The sequence below is a fragment of the Scophthalmus maximus genome, chromosome 1 (genome assembly GCF_022379125.1).
Source record: "Scophthalmus maximus strain ysfricsl-2021 chromosome 1, ASM2237912v1, whole genome shotgun sequence".
In the NCBI taxonomy this organism is placed as follows: Eukaryota; Metazoa; Chordata; class Actinopteri; order Pleuronectiformes; family Scophthalmidae; genus Scophthalmus; species Scophthalmus maximus.
In genome coordinates, this window is record NC_061515.1 from 12,077,631 (window position 1) to 12,100,269 (window position 22,639).

General features: G+C 41.5%; 2 protein-coding genes across 6 annotated transcripts in view; one reads left to right on the top strand and one right to left on the bottom strand.

Moving 5' to 3' along the window:
* Positions 1-18,292, top strand: part of adam22 (ADAM metallopeptidase domain 22) — a 55,270-nt gene extending 36,978 nt beyond the window's left edge. For 2 of the 4 annotated variants that reach the window (XM_035624920.2, XM_035625167.2), the window contains 21 exons: positions 1,402-1,568; positions 1,669-1,753; positions 1,981-2,071; positions 2,173-2,224; positions 5,661-5,760; positions 5,882-5,953; positions 6,248-6,340; positions 6,728-6,808; positions 6,935-6,985; positions 7,079-7,142; positions 7,237-7,342; positions 7,429-7,548; positions 8,073-8,241; positions 8,826-8,937; positions 9,722-9,812; positions 10,185-10,238; positions 10,811-11,011; positions 11,368-11,468; positions 11,674-11,740; positions 14,938-15,061; positions 15,445-18,292. In XM_035624920.2, the coding sequence (XP_035480813.2) occupies positions 1,402-1,568; positions 1,669-1,753; positions 1,981-2,071; positions 2,173-2,224; positions 5,661-5,760; positions 5,882-5,953; positions 6,248-6,340; positions 6,728-6,808; positions 6,935-6,985; positions 7,079-7,142; positions 7,237-7,342; positions 7,429-7,548; positions 8,073-8,241; positions 8,826-8,937; positions 9,722-9,812; positions 10,185-10,238; positions 10,811-11,011; positions 11,368-11,468; positions 11,674-11,740; positions 14,938-15,061; positions 15,445-15,465 (2,022 nt within the window). In that variant the 3' untranslated portion in view covers positions 15,466-18,292. Of the gene's footprint in view, positions 1-1,401; positions 1,569-1,668; positions 1,754-1,980; positions 2,072-2,172; positions 2,225-5,660; positions 5,761-5,881; positions 5,954-6,247; positions 6,341-6,727; positions 6,809-6,934; positions 6,986-7,078; positions 7,143-7,236; positions 7,343-7,428; positions 7,549-8,072; positions 8,242-8,825; positions 8,938-9,721; positions 9,813-10,184; positions 10,239-10,810; positions 11,012-11,367; positions 11,469-11,673; positions 11,745-14,937; positions 15,062-15,444 lie in introns of those variants that run through there. The other 2 variants (XM_035625001.2, XM_035625081.2) reach the window with 2 other exon arrangements.
* Positions 18,293-18,332: 40 nt separating this feature from the next.
* On the bottom strand, positions 18,333-22,154 carry gtpbp10 (GTP-binding protein 10 (putative)). 2 transcript variants are annotated; one of them, XR_004790223.1, is made up of 11 exons: positions 22,007-22,154; positions 21,204-21,397; positions 20,935-21,026; positions 20,587-20,731; positions 20,434-20,507; positions 20,303-20,355; positions 20,085-20,192; positions 19,760-19,837; positions 19,499-19,622; positions 18,990-19,320; positions 18,333-18,657 (listed from the first exon to the last, which is right to left on the bottom strand). XR_004790223.1 is itself a non-coding variant. In XM_035626152.1 (10 exons), the coding sequence occupies exons 1-10, from the start codon at positions 22,037-22,039 to the stop codon at positions 19,115-19,117; spliced, it is 1,107 nt and encodes a 368-aa protein (XP_035482045.1). In that variant the 5' UTR covers positions 22,040-22,154; the 3' UTR covers positions 18,333-19,114. The 2 variants fall into 2 exon arrangements, 1 of the variants encoding a protein (XP_035482045.1); XM_035626152.1 differs by having other exon boundaries at positions 18,333-19,320.
* Between the last annotated feature and the right edge of the window lie 485 nt (positions 22,155-22,639).

Sequence of the window (22,639 nt, forward strand, 5' to 3'; positions counted from 1 at the left end):
CTGGTGAGGCAGGAGGAAGGTCATGCGTTTTGTCGTGTCCTTGGAGGTGATCATATGAAGCGCAGTCTATTTGGGAAGTACACATTGATTTCCATGTACAAATAGAGTTGTCTTGGTGCCCAGTGTGTGCCACACTGCCACAGCGCCAAGGCCACATTCACAGAGACATATACTAAATGGAATAGCAATTGCCTGTAAGTTACATTACACGTATGTCTACACACTAAATGTCTTAAGTCAATAAAGTTATATATATTTAAAAAATAGTCAGTCTTTTCCTAAACAAATCCCTACCCATTGCACAAAAGCATCTAGGTACCTTTGCCATTGAGCTGTTGGATGTATTATTTACTTAAATAACATCCCAAAGCAATCAGCATGTACTACATGATCAATATGCCATATAAGGGTTTGAGACAAATTAAATTTACCTCGGGACAAAATAACGGCTCTTTTTTTATTTGACTCTAGTGCTCATTATTTGATTTTAGTCTAAACCTTAGGACAAGGCAGCGCTATTTTACGATATATAGCAGGTCAAAGCCCACATTACCAACTTGGGTTTGACATTTTCTACTTTTCCTAATGTAACATTAATGTGGTGACACTTTCACCCTCGTTGGTTAGCAGACAATGTAGAGGTTCCCAGCTGTAATCAAATCGGGAGCCTTGCAGTTGTGGCTCCCAGGGCATCTCATAAAATACAAAGTTTGAAGGAGATTTTTAATAATGATGTGGCCTTTGGCAAGGCAGTAACACAGTTACAGTTTTTTGGAAACAGCAGCTTGACAAGAAAGACATGACTGTGACACACCGGTAGTTGGATGACCTATGACATAATGTCTATAGAAGTGCAGTATAGAGCTCGTCCTGGTGCAGACTCACTGTCTGAGGGTATTGTTTTCACCACCCAGCTCTTAATATGGCGAAACCCACTGTGCAAAAGGCACGAATAGAAACAGCGTCACGTTTCACTGACTTCCTTCCTCTCCGCTCTGTCAGGTTTGTCGTGAGATTCTTTGTGTTCAGCTTAAGCGAAGAGGCTCTGCTCTTGTCCTCTCCTCCAGTGTTTGTGTGCTGCGGGACCCCAATAGATTTCCATCTTATGGAAGCAAACATTATTATTTGCCATCCAGTTTTCTCCGGCTTTGTCCTTCAGACAGTTACACTTGTTGACTCCATCTAGCCGCCTGTAATGTGCTGCTGTCTGGTGGCTCGATCATATTAATCATACTGACTGGTGCTGTCATAATTAACAGCTGAAGATGATGATGAATTTGAAACACGCCTGTCAGTGTAAATAGGGATCATCGATACATGGCAATTTGTTTGTTGTTTCATTTTTCTATTTGTATTTTGAAATATTACAATTAGATAGTAATTTTCCTTTAAATTCCCTAGATATTCAAGGAACAGCTTAATACCAGGATTGTGCTGGTTGCCATGGAAACCTGGTCCGCTGACAGCAAGTTCAACATTGACGACGACCCCATGGTCACCCTGAAGGAGTTCATGAAGTACAGGAAAGACTTCATCAAGGAGAAATGCGACTCTGTTCACCTCTTCTCGTAAGTCTGAACGTCTAAAAATGTTTTTTTTTTCATGTGAATTTTCTTCTTCAGCATCTTCAGTATTCTGTAACGCACATCAATGTAAATGTTTCATCAGAGGGAATCGCTTTCATAGCAGCTGGGGTGGAGCCTCCTACATGGGAGGAGTTTGCTCTCTCACTAAAGGAGGTGGAGTGAACGAGGTGAGTCTCACGAGCCACAAACCACGATTGATATCCCCCAAAACCTGCCAGCAACAACGGCAATAGTCATTCTCTCAGCTGTCCATTACAAAGAGATTAAAATCATACATTACACACTGTAAAATATAAATTTTTAATACGATTTATGATGATTCATCTTATTTTTATCTTTTCCCTCTGCTGTTTCTTTCCTTGCTCTCCGTCTGTCTCTCTCTCTTCATCACCAGTACGGGAAAACAGATGAGATGGCCATAACCCTCGCTCAGTCTCTCGGACAGAACATTGGCATCTTCTCAGACAAGAAGAGGATCCTCAATGGTACATAGTTAAACATAAATGTATTTTTGTCTCACTTTAAGTCATAATTAAGCCTCCTTTCTGTGGAATAAAATTATATATATTTTTTTTCCCCCCCCCAGGCGAATGCAAGTGTGATGATCGTTGGTCAGGCTGTATTATGGATGATGTTGGGTAAGCTTGTAGTTTGCAATTTCCTCATCAAGTCATAAATGGTTCGCAAAGGACACAACAGCTATCTTTCATTGAAGCTTGTGACACAATTTGTCCCATGTGTGTCTGTTTCCTGAGCATATTTTATGACAACCCCAACTGCAATCAAAACACTTTGTGATTGAGTTAATGTGCAGGCTTTTAAAAAAAAGTGAGATTTTTCCAAACAAACTTTAATCACAACATCTTCAGAGATAACATTTTGTAGTTTTGCTTCTGTGCCAACATCACACTTGACTCTTTGTCCTAAAACCTGAAAAGCGATTGCACATTAATCAGCCTTTTTTTTCATTTGACGTTTATTTTATATCAAGTTTAAAGTTAACAGTTTCAATCTGCCATCTCAAAATTTGAGACTGTGGACAATTATGTTTATAATCTGAATGTAAACAGACCACAAATACATGTGGCTACAAAATAATTTCCTTTGTGTTTTATTGCAGTTTAAAGTTGGCTAAATGTTAAAATCTATACAAGCAGATTAATGTAAATGTTTGTAAGCATCAGATTATATGGTTTCTCTAAAATGTTATCATAGTATTAGTTTATTCAGTGTAAAATATGTTGATATATTTCCATCCACAGTAGTGTTGTTGTTGTGGTGTTGTAAGTAACCACTAGGTGTCAGTCTTATTTTCCTTACTGTATCCGCTTAGTTATATAATTTCATTGGGCTCGTTTCTGTAGAAATGTATTCAATAATTTGTTGCTTGCTAAGATTAGGAAATAATCCGTTTTTGTGAGTTTTATGTTGTGAGTTTCATGCAGAAATCATGACGGTATATAAATGTCTGTGTACGTCTACGTGCACAGGGACGAAGCCTGCAGTTTCGCTGTGAGCACCAGTATGAGATTGTGTGTGTTGTGGGTGTAAGAGGCCCTGTGATGTGTGTTTGTGTATGTATACCCCTCTTCTTAAATACTTCTCACGTTCCCCCTCTATCCCGAATGGGACAGCAGGTGAGCAGAAGCTTGACTAGAACGTTGCCTGTGCTGTTCTGAATCGACTGGCTGCAGCGGAGGGGTTGTCAGTCACCACAACCTTTCCCATCTCATCCAACAGCACTCTCAGCATCTGTGGCCCTGGCTTCTCTTTTGATTCAAATGATATGAACAAATACAGTTTGATGCCTCTTTATCACACACTGGCTGTATTTCTCAATATCATTTTGTACAACTTCACATGTACTTTATGTGAATTCTTCAGTTCCTTGGCCGACGTCAGCGGCCGATCAACCTAGAAAGTTATATTAATTTGGACATTCTGATTATTGATAGGCTCCTCCTCCTGTCCTTTAAAAGTCAGAACTTTTCATCAGTTCTTTTTGTCCATGTCTAACCGATTGAAACAGTCTGCAATGTCATTCTCATCTTAGGCCAATATTTGTCCACCTCATTTCCCTGTAACAACAGTGCGCTCCCCCGACACACCCCGTTCAGATTGTGCTCTATTGAGTTTCCATAATAAACCGACTATGAGATCAAGAGGTCACATGACAGAGGACAGGTCACTCTGCGCTCTTTTGGGCCTGTCCTCTGTGAATGGATCCGGCCCAGATCTGTATTCCCTAAAATAAAGTCAATGGTATTTCAGACACTTGTATTCAATGAGCGACCTCAGTCATGTCCATTGACAGAAGTTTCTTTTTATCCTTCAGCACCTGCATGTCTGACCCACCTAACCTGACTACTACTACTACTACTACTAACTATTTTCACATTGTTTTCACAGGTTTAGCTACTCTTTGTGTACGTGTGTGTGTGTGTGTGTGTGTATATATGTGTGTGTATTCCTATGCAGTGTGTGTGTGGCAGCTTAGTTTATGCATCTTAAATCCTAACTAAACCTAATAATAACTTGGCACTGTCCTTAGAGAAAAGAGATGCACAATTTACCGTCTGAACGCATAATGGTCGAGTTAGGATTTAGAAATGTGTGTATTTTGTTTCCTTTATATTTCTTTTCTTCCCATGAAAGAATGGATGTTGCCACACAAAAAAATACAAGACAAAATATGTATTTTAAAGGCAGGATTGGTGCAACATTATGAGGCTAAATAAAATTGTTAAAGGACACAGAGATATTTTGGACATTAATCACCCAGCACAGATAACCAGTACTGCAGAGGCACCTGTTCAGTGCGTAAACACTGGCATGTCTTCTAATGCCGCTAGGGATTGATAGATTGATTGTGAATCTAAGCACTATAGACAAATAAGTACAGTAGTATCTGTCCTTTAATCTTTTGGAATACATATTTTGATCCCATGATCTTATGTACCGTAAAAATAAAGTCTTTATCGTGGCTGAATAATAACATTAGTCCAATAATGTTTGTGCTTATTTTGGTGAGCAGTGATTCATTCGAGCACATCTCATCTTTGTCTCACGTATTATTACTATTTAAAAAGAGATGAACACTACAAGATTTTTGACAAGATTCAACCCTGGTGTAATCACAAAAAAAAGACACCAGTCCCACTTGGCAGCTGGGACTACTTAAGAACCTGATTCATTTTAGGAAATCTTTCTCAGATATTGTAGTGTCCTTCATCCACCATTTAAGCATCATTGCTGCGTTCTTATACAACCATCATCTGCGTATTTAGTCAAATCACTTATAAGGTACGACCCCTCACAGCCCCTGAGTCTCTCTGTTATTGCATTGTTTCCTCATGACTATCAGAGCCACTCTAGTTATGTTCCTGCAGCATAATCATCAACAGCCTGGCAGAGTAGCGGAGGATAATAATACTGAAGTGCTGCCCAGGTTCGGGTCCAAATCATTAAAGGGATCAGAGTGAATACTGGACCTTGTGTGGTCCACACAAGTGAAATGAGTCAGTCACATGGAGCATTTAAGAGTTCATTTCTGTGCTGAGGAAAAATTCAAGTGATCGTTTTAGAGGCACACTATCAAATGATAATGCAATAACAGTTCTACAGTGAATCATCCACAATTCTAGGTGCATTTCCAGGACAAATTCACAAATGCACCTTAGATCCATCTACTCTTTACACATACTTCCATCCATGTTTTTGCAGTGTTAGCTTTACCGTATACTCGCCTCCATGTTATAGTAAGGATCTCCCCTGAACTGTGAGTATGGCAAATCTGTCATAAAACATGAAATACTAATGGTATGGTGTCTCCTGTAAGAAAATACAAACTTTATCAAATATGACAAATCCGTTATGGTTTTGCCTGTTGCACTGGAATTTAATGTGGGTAAGAAGGTTAAAAATTCCATTTCTTGTCAAGCCAATTGCTAAGTGTTTTGTCCTGTAATGTGTGAGAGAGCAAACCCTCTGCCTCTTATCCATTATACCCTATAATCTGAGGGCCCTGTTTGTACTATGGCTGCGGTAACTGCATGATATGCTTGTGTTGAACAGTTTCTACCTGCCGAAGAGGTTCTCTGACTGCAACGTGGAGGAGTACCACAACTTCTTGAACACCGGAGGAGGAGCTTGTCTGTTCAACAAACCTCTGAAGGCATGTCACACACACACACACACACACACACACACACACACACACACACATATACTATCAATATTTTAAAGGTGTTTTTCTTGTACTTTAAAAAGTTAATTCTGCCCTTTTCCCCCCTCAGCTGTTCGACCCTCCAATCTGTGGAAATGGCTTTGTGGAGCCAGGGGAGGAGTGTGACTGCGGCAGTCCAACGGTGAGTTACAGTTTTGTAGCTGAGGCTGGACAAATGCAAATGGGGAGAGGGTTGACTTGAGCGAGGTCAAAGTGATGGGCTAATGTCCCACAACAAAACCACCTGCTGTGTCGTACATTCTCTGAGAGGAGGTGATTTGAACTAATGAAGTAATTCCACTGGAGGGATCCAGGAGTGCCATAAAGTCATTGCATGATATTTTGTCCAGAGAGTCCTCTGTGTAAATAGATTACAGGTGTATGATGAGATGATGTGTCAACAGACCACTGAGAGCAGATTCTCTTTGTCTTCCAGGAGTGTGCCAGAGAGGGCGATAACTGCTGTAAGAGTTGTACTCTGACTCAAGGCTCAAAGTGTAGCAACGGACTCTGCTGCAACAGCTGCCAGGTAGAGGACAGTTTACAGCTACACCTCCCATCTTCTGCTGCGTGTCGTAGTGGGTAATTTAGAGGCGCTGATTACCCATGATGCCAAGCAGCGGGAATTACTGTACCTCTTAAGTATTCTGACTCTAATGTCATGTATGGTCCTCCAGTAGTCGTATCCATGTGGATTTCCTGTAATGTAATTCTTGTCTAGTTTTGAAACATGATTTGGATGAAATCACAGCCAATGAAAAAGCTTAAAACCAAACCAACTGTAAAATTAAAAAGCAAAACGAGTAATAACCTCCAGTGCACTTTCACAGAAAGTGTAGTCAAGACAGAGGTTTAATGCTATAAAATCCTAGAATTTGAAAGAATCTGAGTAAGCTTTATTTGTTTGCTGCTCTAGATGGAGTTCATGGGGGTTATGTGTCGAGATGCAGTGAATGACTGTGATATCCCAGAAAACTGCACTGGCAACTCCAGCCAGGTGAGCATGAGCTTCTCTCACACAGTTTTTATGCACCTGGTGCTCTAAACTTAACATTCACACACTCTCACACTGTACATCATGGTATCTCTGAGGTTTTCTTTGATTTTTGTTTTTGTTTTGCAGTGTCCACCAAATGTGCACAAGATGGATGGCTACACTTGTGAAAAGGAACAGGTGATATGTTTGACAGTGTTTATTGGTCCATACTGTATTTTATATTAAAAAAACAAACAGCTCATGATGTGTTTGCACTATTTTTCTCCTCAGGGTCGCTGCTTTAATGGGAGGTGCAAAACCAAAGACAGGCAGTGCAAGTACATTTGGGGAGAGAGTAAGTCTAATATTCCTATGTGATAAACTCATATATATACACTTCACGCACTGTAAATGTTAATGTCTATCGTGTCGTGTTGTGTCTCCCTCAGAGGCAACGGCGGCTGACAAGTTCTGCTATGAGAAGCTGAACATTGAGGGGACAGAAAAAGGCAACTGTGGGAAAGACAAGGACACGTGGATCCAGTGTAACAAGCAGTAAGCCAGTCCTCTCCGTGAACGAAAGCTGTGCCGTTCTGGGTTATTCTCTCCAAGTGATCTGTAGTTACACCTCTGTGTTTCAGGGATGTTCACTGTGGGTACCTGCTGTGCTCCAACATCTCACCTGCGCCGCGACTGGGAGAGCTGCAGGGAGGGCTGACCTCTTTCTCCGTGGCCCAACACAGCGCGTCTCTTGACTGCAGGTACGCATCATAAAGGGTTAACGCGGGAACACTCAAAGTCCAAACCGACAGCCTAAAACAGTCTGTGGTGATGCATCTTTTACATCTGCACCAGTGTTGTTCTGTAAACAACTCCGCAAAAATAGTATACATTTCTGACTGTTGTCTAAAATGTTATCTTCAGGTTTGATGTCAGTCGGTCAGGATCAGCACGAGCCATTCAATCTTTCTTTCCAAACTCACTAACTGCCAAAATTCATCTGCCAAAAAAACAGTTATTTTCTCACTGATAATAGTCTGAATTGTTCATATTCCTAAATTATTTCCTGGGCATGGAGAAAATTGCTTTCCAGAGAAGAAGATGAAACTGGTCAAGGGACACTGTGTAAAAATGAATGACACCAGAACGAAGTAACTTCTGGAGTTCACAGAGACACCATAGAATGTTCGGACCAAAAGCCATGCAGCTCACATTAACCTGAATTGAACTTCATCTTTACCATGTTTAGTGCTGTGTGAGTGACTCGGTCTTATCTGTTGCTCAGCGGTGCTCATGTGCTGATCGACGGAGACACGGACCTGGGATACGTCGAGGACGGGACGGCCTGCGGTACAGACCGCGTCTGTTTCAATCACAAATGCCTCCCTATCCAACAGTTCAACTTCAGCACTTGCCCCGGGACGACGGACAAGACCATCTGCTCAGGACATGGGGTACACACACACACACACACACACACACACACACACACACACACACACACACACACACACACACACAGACTTACACTTACAAATGTAGAACTCTTTTAGCCTTTCAGCTGAAACTACAATCAGTGCTGGAGCAGGTTTCTTAGTTGAATAGTTGAATGACCGTGAACCAAAAGTGAATATTCTTCGGCCAAAACTGAAGTCAAGCTTCAAAATACAATTGGAGACCCCGAAAAAAGCCTGTGTTACTGTACCTCAGAGCGTTAGTCAGACTTAGCTTGATACATCAGTCATTTACTGTCAATTTGCTGTGTACGTGAGCACCTCAGTAGCAAGACTATTTTTACTGAAGCATTATAAACTTCAAATTGTGTGTCTTAAATATTACAATATTTTCAGAAGTAGCATGCTATTAAATGACGCTTTTTTATTGCTCAAATCAGAGTATTATTTGAGAATCATATTTCTTTTTCTGTTAAATTCTATGCACCTCGATTTAAAATTAAAAAAAAAAAAATTTCAGTAAAGAAACTAAAAAGCTATCTTTTATATTGTTTATATTTATATTGAACATCCTCCTACTGTAGGTGTGCAGTAGTGAGCTGAAGTGCGTGTGCTACCTGGGCTGGACTGGAGACGACTGTAACTCCACGACTCCTCTCAGTTACCTCGTGGTGGGACCGACTGCCTCAGTTTCAGGTCAGAGATGTGAACACTCTTTCTACCTGCTGCATCTATTCATACCTCCATCGACTGTACGTCCTGCTTCTTGCACTCTGCTCCCTCTCGTCCTTCATTCTTCTCTGCCTCGTGACGGTATCTCTTGAAGTTCCTCTTTTATTATCTCTCCCCTTCACCCATCCCCAAATTTAAATATGTTTAATATTTCAAGCTTTTTCAAGTTTTTTGCTGTTGTGTCACTTTTGTTCATTTTACTCCTGTGTTGAGTTCATGTCTGCTCATTTAAAAACCAGCTGCATTTTGTATTCACTGAGCCATGCATGTCATTCTTTTTGTTTGTCATTATTTTCACACTCATTCTTTGTTGACAGGCTGATGTCTTTGACGGAGTGACTTGAGGTCAGATTTGAGTTCTTTTTTCATTGTGTGTCCTGTCGTCGATGTCATTTCCTTGTTCTCTTCCTCTCGCACGCCCACTTCAGCTCACCACAGTCGGTTATTTCTGACCATTACTGTTTTTTTTTTATTGTTATCCCGAATGGGGACCTACTGCACATGAAAGTTCCCCTCAGAGTAGCACTGAGGGGGCGACAGCGGTTCGTGTTTTCTCAGTCTATTCCCCCCCTTTGGTCTCCTTTTACACTTTTCCTGCTAATTGTAGTGTGGTTTTTGTGTTCTGCCGCAGTGTTTTGTGGTTTGTGTATCCCCATGTGTCCACATGACTCAGGAAACAAGACACATCCAATTAACACACAAATGGCTCCACACTCTCCTCTCTTCGTTCTGTCTTTCTCCGTCTCAGGTATCAACAGCACAAACATCATCATCGGGGCCATCGCAGGCTCCATCCTCTTCCTCGCGCTCATACTGGCTGTTACAGCCTGGGGCTACAAGTAAGTCCCAGCAGGCTGCATGTGTGCTGTTTTTAATCAGAACTCCAAAATGGTTGTGACTCGTGAGATGATTATTACGGTTGGGAAGGAAAAGGCATATTTCTGCTGCACACAATCATGTTTTCCTCAAATCGTTTTTGAATCACACAACTTTTTAGACCTATTCAAATATAGAAAAACAGTCTTTGGTTGAAATGATCCCAATAAGCATGAGCTCATAAATACACGCAGCCAATGACAAGGGGTCCCAAGTAATATTGCTTTGTTTTGTTTTGAGTCACAAGTCAGCAAGGCTGAAAATCACAGCTTTGAATTCAAGCACTACATTTTACAAAAAAATTATTATTATTAATAACGTACTTCTCTTCACAGGACCTATAAGGAGAGGCGCTGTGCTGAGTCTGAGGTTCACAGAAGATTCTGCCGGTTTGCTCACTTTAACACTTTTTTTTTTTTGGACATACGTTGTAAAAAATATGTATGTTTAACATAACTATCCAAAACCCAGTGTATATAAATAATATATAGTAATTTATTAACATTAAAAATGATTGACACTTTCATGTATATCCAAACATCATATTCTATAAGGTTGTTATATGTTTCGTATGTAAACTGCAAAAATATGTGACTGTAGCTGTCAAATGAATGTAGTAAAATGTACAGTATTTCCCTCTGAAATGTAGTACAGGAGAAGATTCATAAAGTACCTCAAGCTTAGAGAGTAACTGTACTTGGCTACCTCTACCACTGGAAACTGTAGTAAGAGAAAAAGAAAGATATGTTGCATTGTAACCACCCACATCCCAGCGCTCAGAAAGTCAGTTTGCTCAGCAAAACAACGCAGAACAAAACACATCACAGTTATGAAAAAGCAAAAGATATAATTTGTTGACCATCGTACACTGGTAAACAAAGTGTAAAGTTATTTGACGGTGGATTTTTTCCAATGATTCTGTTTTTACTATCCATCTAAAAGTGTAATTCTGTGTTTGTAGGCAAATGCCCCAAGGCGACTATGTAACAAAGCCTGGGGATGCCGATTCATTTTACAGTGACATGCCTCCGGGTGTGAGCACAAACTCCGGGTGCAGCTCCAAGAAGAGGTCAGCCTGCCTGTCGCACCTGCAGATTTGCACCCTGTCCTTCACCCCCTCCATCCCATCCATTTCTCAGAACATCTCACTTTTTGGCTTCAGGTGTGCCATCTCATCTTCACTCATTCATTCATTGTGTGTATGTGTGTCGTGTTCATGGTGTAGATATACGCTCAATATGTGCTCATGTGTGTTCATATGGCTTTTTAAATGTTTTGGAAACGGACCAAAATATTTAAAATGATGATAGAATTCGACAGAAAACATCTCTCAGTGATCATTTCATGTCACATGGTTGCATGATGCTGTTTCATGTTACATAATGATGCCATCCACTGCAATGGCGTCTTCATTTTCTCCTTCATTTGCCATTGGCTTTCAGGAGCAGGGCGGCTCTGAACGATCTGTCGCCGTTCAGAAAACCATAGTTGCACTAATGTGCGTGTGTTTGTGTCTAGATCTAATGGGATGTCTCACTCATGGAGTGAGAGAATACCAGATGCCAAACACATCTCCGACATCTGTGAAAACGGGCGACCGAGGAGCAACTCGTGGCAAGGTACCACACGGATCCCCACTCATTCATAAGAGGAAATAGTTGCGCTTGTCTTGCACTAAATTTCACTTAAAAGAAAAGGTTGCAATGTGTTTTCATAGCTAAAGCAAATGCAGAACATAGGCGGCTCTAATTTGCTTTGGCAAAGCGAACAGGTAACAGCCCGACTCATATCATATGTGTGTGTTAATGTTCCGTTTCTCTGCAGGAAATCTGAGTGGGAATCGTAAGAAACTGAAAGGAAAGAAGTTTCGTGCTCGCTCTAACTCCACAGAGTAAGTTTGTTGTGGCAAGCTGGTGATGTTGTCATATGGGTGAACATTGACATTCGGGTACACAGATATAAATAAGCTGTAGAGTGAAACAGACTTATTGGCCTTTGGGTTTATGTAAAGGATAAAGCTCTTGTCATGTCAACAAATCCTATTAAAAGACCAAAACGTTTTAGTCTGTTTATTGTATGTAGTAAGTCCGACTGGTTGCTCAGGAAACTGTATCATTACTATATCATCATGATAAATGGGTAAAAAAGAAGTTTTAGTTTCTTTCGTCTTTTTTGCTTAAAGATTAATTAATCCCTCTAATCAGTTTGGCATTGTAGTTTTTCGCAAATGTTATGCAGACAACAATAAAATGTGTATTTGTTGGGGACAATTTCAATAAAAGAGTTGACTTCAAATTAAAATATTTTTTTGTTTTACCAGTGTTTAAAATACAGTGAAGATATGTGGCCCGGAGGAATAACTAATATCAGGCTTTGGCTGCAAAATGTTTTAGTGAGATCGATTTATTGTTTTTGTCTTTTTAATCGGATTTGGTGTCAATAATTAAATGAGTCTGTTATATTAGTCTGATAAGTAGCTATTTAAAAAAACAACAACAACCCTGGAAGCAAAGCTTTCCTTTTCGTTTTTTTTGATCAGAGAGAGATAGAGGGACAGAGACAATGTCGCGCTGAGGCTCTCGCGTTAGTCAAGACACGAGACAGTGAGATCACGTCGTCGTCGTCATCTCAGCTCTAGTGTAGCGTGCGAGGCTGTACTGTACTGTACCTACAACTATTTTGAACATTGCTTATAACCTGTGAACTAATGGAAGTATATGTGCATACCTGCCTGTTGACTGTGAATGGACAATGAACCGTGTGCATCGGCTGCCTCCTGTTTGTGGGTTTGAAGGTCTTGGCATATGAAGTAGTCCGCGATGCACCTGTTCTCACTGCGAGCATGAGACTGACTGCGTGGCCACAAGCCAACCGCTTGGAATGATGCGACATGTAACCAATATGCAACTGAGCCTGTAAACACACGACACAGTTGTTTGCCATTTACATGGCGCTGTTTTCATCTGACACCACGCACAGGTCTGTCCGCCATCTTTCTCACCATTTTCTCTATTGCTTCTTGGGGTTTGTTCAGAATATCTTTGTTCTGCTCTCCTTTCCTAAAAATATTTACTCTTCCTCTCTCCTTCCGCCCCCCTATACTAATTTCTGAAGATTTTCATTTCTTTTCTCTCTTGTCCCCCTCCTTGTGTTGTGTCCATCCCCCCCACCCCACCCCCACCTCCCACAGGTATTTAACCCCTCGCTTCAAAGCAGAGATTTATGATGTAACTAAATGGGTAGAAGATGTGAATAGAAACACTCGAGGACCTTACCTTAGGTATTACCTCAGACCATCCTGTTCCCCACATGCTTGTCTAAAACCCTGCCTCACTTTTGATTTTGATTTGTGGTTTGGTCAAGGAAAATTAGATTTAGTTCAAATCTGGCCTTTTTCCTCTGGAAGGTTGAAAAATAATATTTGAGAGGAAGTGTGAGAAACAGCTGCCGTGTTGGGACAAAGTTTTTAAAAGGGGGTTGCAGCTGCGCAAAAAAAAAAAAAAACTGATTGTGAAGAGAAGTTTTTCTGCGTTTTTCCCCCTGTTTCAGACATTTATTTGTTTCTAAGCAGCTGCGTTTTAATTTGCAGATTTAAATTTCCTGCTGTAATATTGCTCTCACTGCCTGTGCTAGTGAAACCATTTTAATAGTCATTTTATTCCTAATTTCTGCTGATCCTCTCCTTTGCTTCTCCTCCTCCTCTTCCGCCTCTTGTAACATCTGCATGCTCAGTGTTGTTGTGTCACTAGTGTCTCTCTCTGTATGTGTGTGTGTGTGTGTGTGTGTGTGTGTGTGTTCGTGTGTTCGTGTGTGTGTGTGTCCTGCCTTGCTCAGAAGCCTTCGCGTCAGTGTGATGTCACTGCAGCGCTCTGGTCCCATGTTAGCGCGCTGAGTGTTTCTTCACTACAACAAACTAAATGTCGCCAAACTAGTCAGTCAGTGTTGTAATCTATAGACCTTCACGGAGTCCAGGAGCACAATCCTGCCCCTCCTCCTGTCTTAACATTTGACAGAATCAGCGGGTGATGGAACAAAAATCTCAATCTCATTTATTTCCCCAGTTGACAACTCGATGTGTCGGACCGTTAGAAGAAGCCTAAACTCCTTCAATCATCTATAATAAGTAACAACTGTCCAGAAGAATTTTTTTTTTAAATGGCCTGATAATCCAGTCCAATCATGTGACAAGGCAAGATTTGGAATTACGCAGAGTCTCCAAAGAAAATGTAATTATACAAATTAGCCATAATAATACAATACGTGTAGTTTTGGGGGGATACCAGTGAGGCTACCATGTCTTTGTTTCTGAAATCATGATAAAACTTGTCATGATGGAATTTTCACCCTAGTAATTGCAGATGAACCTCATGGGTGTGTGTATATACATATATATATATTTCAACTAATCAAATTAAAAAATAACAGTTGATATCTTAGAAGATTGTGGCTACAACTTAACTTTTACAGAATTTCTTAATAATACAGGAGATGTTGCTGTTAATGATTTTATCAGAAGCAATTCTGGAACAGGCCCTTCCACCATCTTCTCCTCTCTCTCCACTACTTTGACCACAGTAGCGTTGTGAACTAGAGACTGTACGTGGGGCAGGCTTTTTGTGTCTGTTGTACTCACCCAGCTCCGGTCTGGTCTGGCGTCCCAGTCACCTCATCACGCTCACTGCTCCCAGCATTCATCCTATCAGCACACTCACTGATCCGACTTCTCAAGACTGCACACAGCAGTATATAGCTCTAGCAGCACCCCTTTTTTTCTTCACAGACGCTAAAGGTATATTTCTGCATATTCTGGCCTTTTTGTGTGTCAGTGCAGGGTGACGAGAAAGTGATGCTGCGGCACGGGGAAGCATGTGAGTTGCTTTTAAGGGCAACCTCTCTCTGCAGGAAGCTGAACACTGAATAATTAGAGCAGCTTGAGGAGGATGTTGCCCAAAGTCACAGATCTAACATCAGCTCCACTTTCTCAGTCTAACCTCATTTATCCATCTGTGTCTTTGGCCAGCTCAATCCTGCCCCAGCTAGAAAAGATCGAGGCAATATGTTGATAATGTCACTTCCTCCTCTCCTCAGGACACTATCCCCCGCCAAGTCTCCCACCTCCTCTACAGGATCTATTGCATCCAGCAGGAAATACCCGTACCCCATGCCCCCCCTCCCCGATGACCAGAGGAAAGCCAACAGGCAGAGTGCCAGGGCAAGTATCAATCAGGAAAACAGCAAAAACACTGACATGCTCATGATGACTGGTTTTCAATATGCTGGAGATGCTGCACTGGTTGGCACAAAATAGGGCAAGTCATGGTGGATGAGTATCTTAATGTACGAATCTGGATTGAGCTGCAGACCAGCTGGAGCTTTATCAGGCTGATAAAATATCTGACGCCAAATATAAGACTTAAATCTCAGTATTAGGATAAGACCTTTTCATAAGAAACAAAACTATGAACATATAATTTTTGAGAGAACCACATCCGTGTAAATAGGAAGTGAAGTGACTGACCAAAAGTGAAGTCTGGAAAATTTTAAAAATGTATTTATTTATTTATTTTTCCTGTGCCCCCCCTCTTGTCTTTGCAGCTGTGGGAGACGTCAATATAACCGCCGTATTACCCGCTCTGCGAAAGACCTTAAGGAACTACACTTGTCTCTCCTTTTCTATGAATGAAAAACACGAAAATGAAACAAAACTGACTCTATGCGACTAAAGAGAGAGAGAAAGCCCCCAACTGGAGTGGAAATAGGCAGAGGTGTGTGTGAGTTGGTGTGTACAAGCATCTCCGAGGCTGTCGAGCCAGACATTCAGTGGATCACTACAAGATTATGCGGAGTGTCGGTGGAGAAACCAGCTCCACATCCACTCCAGACCAGCTGGAGCTGAGACTGAGCTGTTCCAGTCTGCTCAGGCCTCACCAACGGGACTCCAACCCCCTCCCCCCTCCCAAACCTCGATACATCCCCCTCGGCTCGGCTCTCATCAGACCCACTTTGACGCCACTTCTCCCTGAGTTGTTCAAGCTCCCCCTCAGGAGCAGGTCATCCCATCGCACTGAATCGGCAGATTTGTTGGGATCATTTTGACGCACGTGAATAACTGTAGAAACTCCAACACTGTATGCATGAGACGACCCCGTTAATCAGCGACCTCCTCCTACAGAAAAGACGAGGAGAACAGCCATCTGATCTGACAGGAAAGCATGCGGGGGGGGCAGTGATTTTATACCTTCTGTAGGCTTAGATGCTTTCTCTTCACTATAGGTAACTCATATTGTATCACCAGGTGTAACCCATAACCCATGACATGGACCCGACCCCGCCCTGCTCTCCCTCCCCTCGGTTTGTTTGTCCGCGTGTAAATATGTAAAGTCGAAGACACAAGAGTATGTTCTTTTGCTTTTATTTCGCAAGAGGAAAGTATCTTCTTCCTACTGTACTGTGTTGTAGACGAAAGCAGATCTCAGTAGACGAGTGCCGAGACCCGCGCATTCTGTCTGTGTTTCTACTCTTCATCCTTATGTTTCCTGTGTGACTGTGACCTCTATAGCTTTCTCCATCCACAGCAGAATGTAAAAGTGTTTCTTTTTATATATATATATATATATATATATATATATATATATATATATATATTAGCACTGGTTTCATTCATCTCTGGGAGAAACACACAGACGTGGAGTAATGACTGAGGAAGTATTGACTACGGTGTTGATTGTGGCACAGTACGAATGTTACTGCGACAGTATTGATTTAGCAAACGTTCAGTAGTTTTTATGTGCCATTCCCGTGTGAAGTGAATGGACCGACATGTGTTTGGTGTAGTAATAGATATACCACTTTTCACTCTTGTGGATTTTGGATTTTTTTTCCCCCATTGATAATGTTAAGATGAATCGAGTTTTCAACGATTCGGATGTTTGGGAGTAGATAATGTCAATATCCCGAGTGCGGCCGACAATAACCTTACTCTGCGCGAATCTGGAAATCTGTGATTGAAATGTGCATTTTGGATTTAGCTGTGACGATTGAGGTATTTAGCTTGTAAATGATTAACTATGCTGTACAGTGCTTGCTGTCTGAGCTTGTGAAGACCAACAGCATGACAGTTCTATATCAAATTAAGTTATTTCTCTGGTAGGCTGTTTGTAAGACCATAACGGGAAGGGAGCATGTCACTGAAAGACCCCCCCAACCCCACCCCCCATTGCCACACTTCCCCATTGCCTATTGCAGTTGTCTTAAAGGGTTTGTGCACCACAAACTCCACTGTCTTTATGACGTCAGGACAATTAATAGCAGGAAGTCACAGGGTTTTGATTGGGAATGGAGATTTTGTCACGCCAGTGTAGTTATTTAAGGTGGATTTTTCTGGAAACGAGTCCCACATCACTCCCCAAAAGCAGGTTCTTTGTACAGATAAGAGTCATCGCTCTACCTTGTGTAGAACTGTTGTCCTAAGGCCTCATGTTTGTCACTTACTGTGGTTTAGTTTTTGCTCTGGGGCACTTGTTCATTTGTAATTCATGTATGCATTAGGACTGTATAGGTAATATGATCGTCACAATATTGGACTAATATTGCTACTAGTGTCTTTTTTTATTAAGTACCTTTGTAATGTTCACTTTCTTTCTCAGTATTATGTACAGCAACTATTCAAACAGTGATTAAGTGCATTATTGTAATTCTCTGTATTAATGAGTTGATGACTCTTTTTTTAAAACACGTTTTTTCTGGCATGTGCTAATCTGTATCTTATAGGTTTTGGACACAGGTGTTACACCTGAGATCTGAATGGGCTCATGATTTGCCTTTATCCAGAGTTTTCTTTCTTTTGTTCTGGTTTTTCAGTGTCCAGTGGCCCAGGCTGTGGAGCCCATCATCTCATAGCTCTTGAGTAATATTTTTAACATCATAATACTGTGCTACAGCGAGACATTCGTCCTGGCGTCATGGACATCGCACTGGATGGGACCGTGCATACTGCAGTAATTTCTCTGATTGTACAGCCGTCCATCGTCCTGTAAACATATCTGCTGTATCTGCCTGCGCTCGAGGGTGGACCGGCCAATCCTGCCCGGACGACTTTGGCAAAACGCCTCCACAGATGAGCTCTGTCTCTGTCTGACCAGAGACTTGAATGTATTTGTGTACTGGAGCACATCCACCATCTAGTGTCACCCACATAGTCCCATCCCGCCAGGACACACAGCACTCTGCTCCAGGAACCTTAAATACCCCATGTGTGTGCGAGTTCAAATCTAAATACTGCAGTTGCTGTCAGTTTTTTTTATTTAAATTGACTTTTTTTCTCTCTTTTGCCTGTATGTTGTACAGACTGATGAGGCAAAAATCAATCCCCATATTTTTTTTTCTCCTTAATCATTCAGTATTGTAATATATTTAATATAAAATAAAACTTTCATCAACACAACTCTCTATTCTGCCATTTCTGGAAAGAAACAGTACATACAAACAGGAAAGCTGACTTTATTAATTGCTTTGTATTACAACACTGCTTGGAAGCACTGATCCAGCACAGACCTCATTGACTGGCTCAACAATCAGTCGAGACTTATTCATATTAAATACAGTTATTCGTCAATGTAATTGTAAAATTTTGTTTTCCAGCTATGTTGGATTCAGTCTGCTGGGCTGCTGACTCTGTTTTTAGTGCCACTGCCCTGGACTCATTACATTGCATGAATATCATTCCAATGGGTTCACCACAGATATACATATTTTAAATTGGGGGGGAGCACTCGTTTTGGATCAGATTCACTGTTGAGTCGACAGAATCTGTGTCGTGGGAGAACACAACACACAAACAACAATAAATACAATCTTAATCATCATTAGCGATCAGATGAAACAGGAATGGAACATTCTGTATCACCATTTTGGTGCTGCATTTGCTTGACCAACATCCTTTACTGTAAAGGCATAAAAATATGTATCTTCTAATACCTCACAACAGTGTACCATTTCAGAATAGAGAACATTTTGATAACAATCACAAACCAAACTTGCAATGCTACATATTTTGTCTGTGATGTTCAATAAGAAATTCTAGTCATCCTGAAATGCACTGAAACTATGGTTACTGTTGTCACAGGGTGGATGATGTTTACCTGCACGGCGCTAACAGCTCCACTTCACTTCACCAGTTTGACCTTGTTTGGCAGACAGAATGAGACTCCTCCGTCATCATGCTGCGTAGGTCCGACTGAAACCTGCGAGATGTCGTCCATGTTTATCACAAACGTGATGGGTGCCTTAGTGCCTGCAGTCTTTCCCGGTGGATGGCTTTAGTTGATAGGGTTGCGTCATCATCAAGCGACTCTCTGATACAGCTTTTCAAAAGTTCGATACCAAACCCAGTGGTGGCAGAGATGGGAACCACCTGTCTGAAGGTCATGTGCTTCTTTGGTATCATGTTGTCAGGCAACAGATCAGAGAATTCTGCAGGAGGGGATAGAACAGCTTGTTGGGTTTGTTTTGTTGTCACCTTTAATGCTGCACCTTTTGGGGTTATTGACCTATTTTACGTAAACTCTTTTCTTCTCAACACTAGCTACTCATCTTCTGAACCCGGCCTTCTGACTCCAACACGACTTCATCAATCACACTTCAAATTTACCATCTGGATTTTTTAGCTGCTCCTTCAGCTCTTGTAATTTGTCCTCGGCTTCGGGCAGGTCCATCTTATTCACGACCAGCAGAGCAGGCTTCGACACAAGCTCCTCTTTGTACAGCTCCAGCTCCTGGAGGAGGATGAAAAAGAAGAAATAGGAGGTAAATATTATGGTGCACATGAGGCGAATGGGTTAGGATTCAGGTGAGTAGAATGAGTGAAGGGAACATCATCTTTAGACTAATGTGATTATAGTATCGGTCTCACCTTGGTGAGAAGCTGCACAGCTTCAAAGGCCGATCTAAACTGTGTTTTACTCGCCAACTGGAAACCACAAACATCGACCTGCAGCCAGACAAAAAACAACCAAACAAGACTGTTGTTACCGCAGCCTGCAATGTGCAAATGGCTTTTACAGAATTGTTTCTTTTACCATACACTTATTTGCTGAGCTTGATTTCTATTTGTCCTTCATGGAGCACATTATAACAGGGGTTTTGTAAAGTGCCATACAAATTAAGTTATAATTATTATAATTTTACGCTAGATTGACAACTTTTGACCAACTTTTGTACTTTTTGTCTGAACTCACAACAAACAGCAGCTGCTTGGTCCTCTCCACGTGTTTTAGGAACTTGTGGCCCATGCCTTTATTTATGTGAGCTCCCTCGATCAGGCCTGGGAGGTCAGCAACAGAAATCTGCCGAGGAGAAACCAATGATATGAACACAACTCAGAGAGGAGAGAAAGCAAATAATGGACACTGAAAAGGTGGAGTAATACGCGGAACACTACCAAGCATTCCCATACCTGTTTGTGATCTTTATACATCAGTTTCCCAATCTCCGGCTTCAAAGTTGTGACTGTAAAATAACATGGATTTTAGAAATGACAGTGGACACAGTGACATAGTTAACATGTGTGTTGCATTGTGTACATACAAGCGTAGCTGGCAATCTGAGGAGTGGCGTTAGACATGGCCGTCAGCAGAGAGGACTTTCCTGCATTCGGGAACCTGATGAACACAAGCAAAATCAGACATGCAACGAAACTTTACTGAAATTAACTGAGTTTTTTTTTCTTTCTGCTCCCACCCAACAAGGCCCAGGTCAGCGATCAGTTTGAGGTCAAGCCGGATGTGTTTGGCCTGGCCCTTACTGGGCTCAAACGCAGAGTACAGGCCGCCTCCGGGTCCTCCTTTCGCCACCATTACACGATCACCTTCAGCGTTCAGGTCACCTTGGAAGGGACGACAACAACAACAAAATAAAAACACAACACATTTCCTGATCAATACATCTTAATGTTTATTGACTTTTCTTCCCCTTCTAATCAAAAACTTTCATGTGCATTATGACCTTTAATGTAAAGTTCAACAATTCTCTTCAAAATGATTTAACTAAATGTTGGAGCAATAGTATGTGGTGTTTCATATTACACACCAAGTATTCTGCCATCTTCAGTGGTGACAGTGATACCAACAGGAGCAAAGATCTCCTGGTCCTTCCCCTTCTCTCCTTTCAGTGCTCGGATACTGTCAATGAAATTAAATTCACACACACACACACAAAATGAATATACAAAAAATGATCTGTCTGACAGATCTTAATATCTGTTGTGCAACATGCCCGAGGATCTCTGACAAACATAACTCTTTAGTTAAAGTAAAACTTAACTTCTGATTTGACATTTGGAAAAAAGAGAAACCAACCTGCTGTTCACTCCTGCTCCAGCTGCAAAACGTTTCAGAGGATACTTGTCCTTGATCCTCTTCAAGGTCACGTTCTTTGTTGCCACCACCCAGACGTCTCCTCCGTTCCCTCCCTGCCCCCCCAGACGGGGCATGCCCATGCCCCCAGTGCCTCCACGGACGTACAGACGGAGATTGTCCACAAAGTTTCCAAACTGCAAACAGGCAGAAAAGAGATATTAGACCGATGAGAGCCTCCGGGTACATTTTGGGACAACACCACGAATGATGAACAGGTGAGTCAGAGCTGGAGACAGGAAACCTAAACTGATGAAATGTTCTAGGTTTGACAAACAACACTTTTTGACATGTGGCAGTAAGAAGAGAAAGAGACGATGTTTTTTTTTATCCAAATCATTTTTTTCTATTTTGTGGGATGGGAACCTGGCAATCATTTCAGTGATGTCCCTTCTACACCTGTTAGCCGTCGCCTGGCATCTCTCCTCCCTCCAAGAATGAACTGTGTTTAATATCCCAATCAAATATGAATAAATATAAGGTGAACTAAGTTGGCTTGTTAACAGAACACTGTTCACTCTGGTACTGTTCAATCACAGATAGCATGCATCGTCATAATATTAAATTATGATAAGTGTGTGGAGAAAAGGCAGAGACCACGGACCGAGTTAGTCCGTGTTGATGTTTTGAGAGCAGTTAGCCAGTTAGCTTCGCAGCCAATGTCACTACTACAGCCGGTTAGTAAAACCGTTAATGTCCACAAATAGTTTTCATGAGACTATTATCTGGTCTGATTGACTTTTTACCTTCCGGAAGCAGATTCTACTAAACTGGACCATCTTCAGTGGCGTTTATTGCCACTTTATTTTCGCAATTCTGACGGAGCTAGCGGTTAGTAGACATGTGTCGGTGTGCAGGACCGGAAGTGATGGTTTCTCTCTCAGCTGATTGGCTCATGGCACAGAGGGGCGGGACTCAGATGGGACATGACGCTCCAGTCCACAACACATCAGTTCACACATCAGGCTGCTGCTCGTTTTCCACACGTTACTTTGCTCATTCAGATAACAAAGACAATTTAATCAACAAATGAATTATGGTTCATCATCATTGTGGATTTATTGACTGCTCCCATCTTTACCAGCCACAAAATTCAACTAAATTGCATTTGCATAGCACCGAATCATCACATACATCTCAAGAAATACTGTACGGTCAAGAGCTTATAGTATTTCGATACTATGAGGTCAACCCCTTATAGCATTGTCGAGAGAAATCCAACAGTTGTATTGCTCATAAATATCTTGCTCTTGCAGGTATTTATGAGACAATAAATAAGTATATATGAGATTGAATTAGGGCAGACACATGAGTGGACATACAGGGATGTCCTGGTTGTATCATTTGGCCAGAGTGTTTCTTTAAGAAAGGAGTCGCTC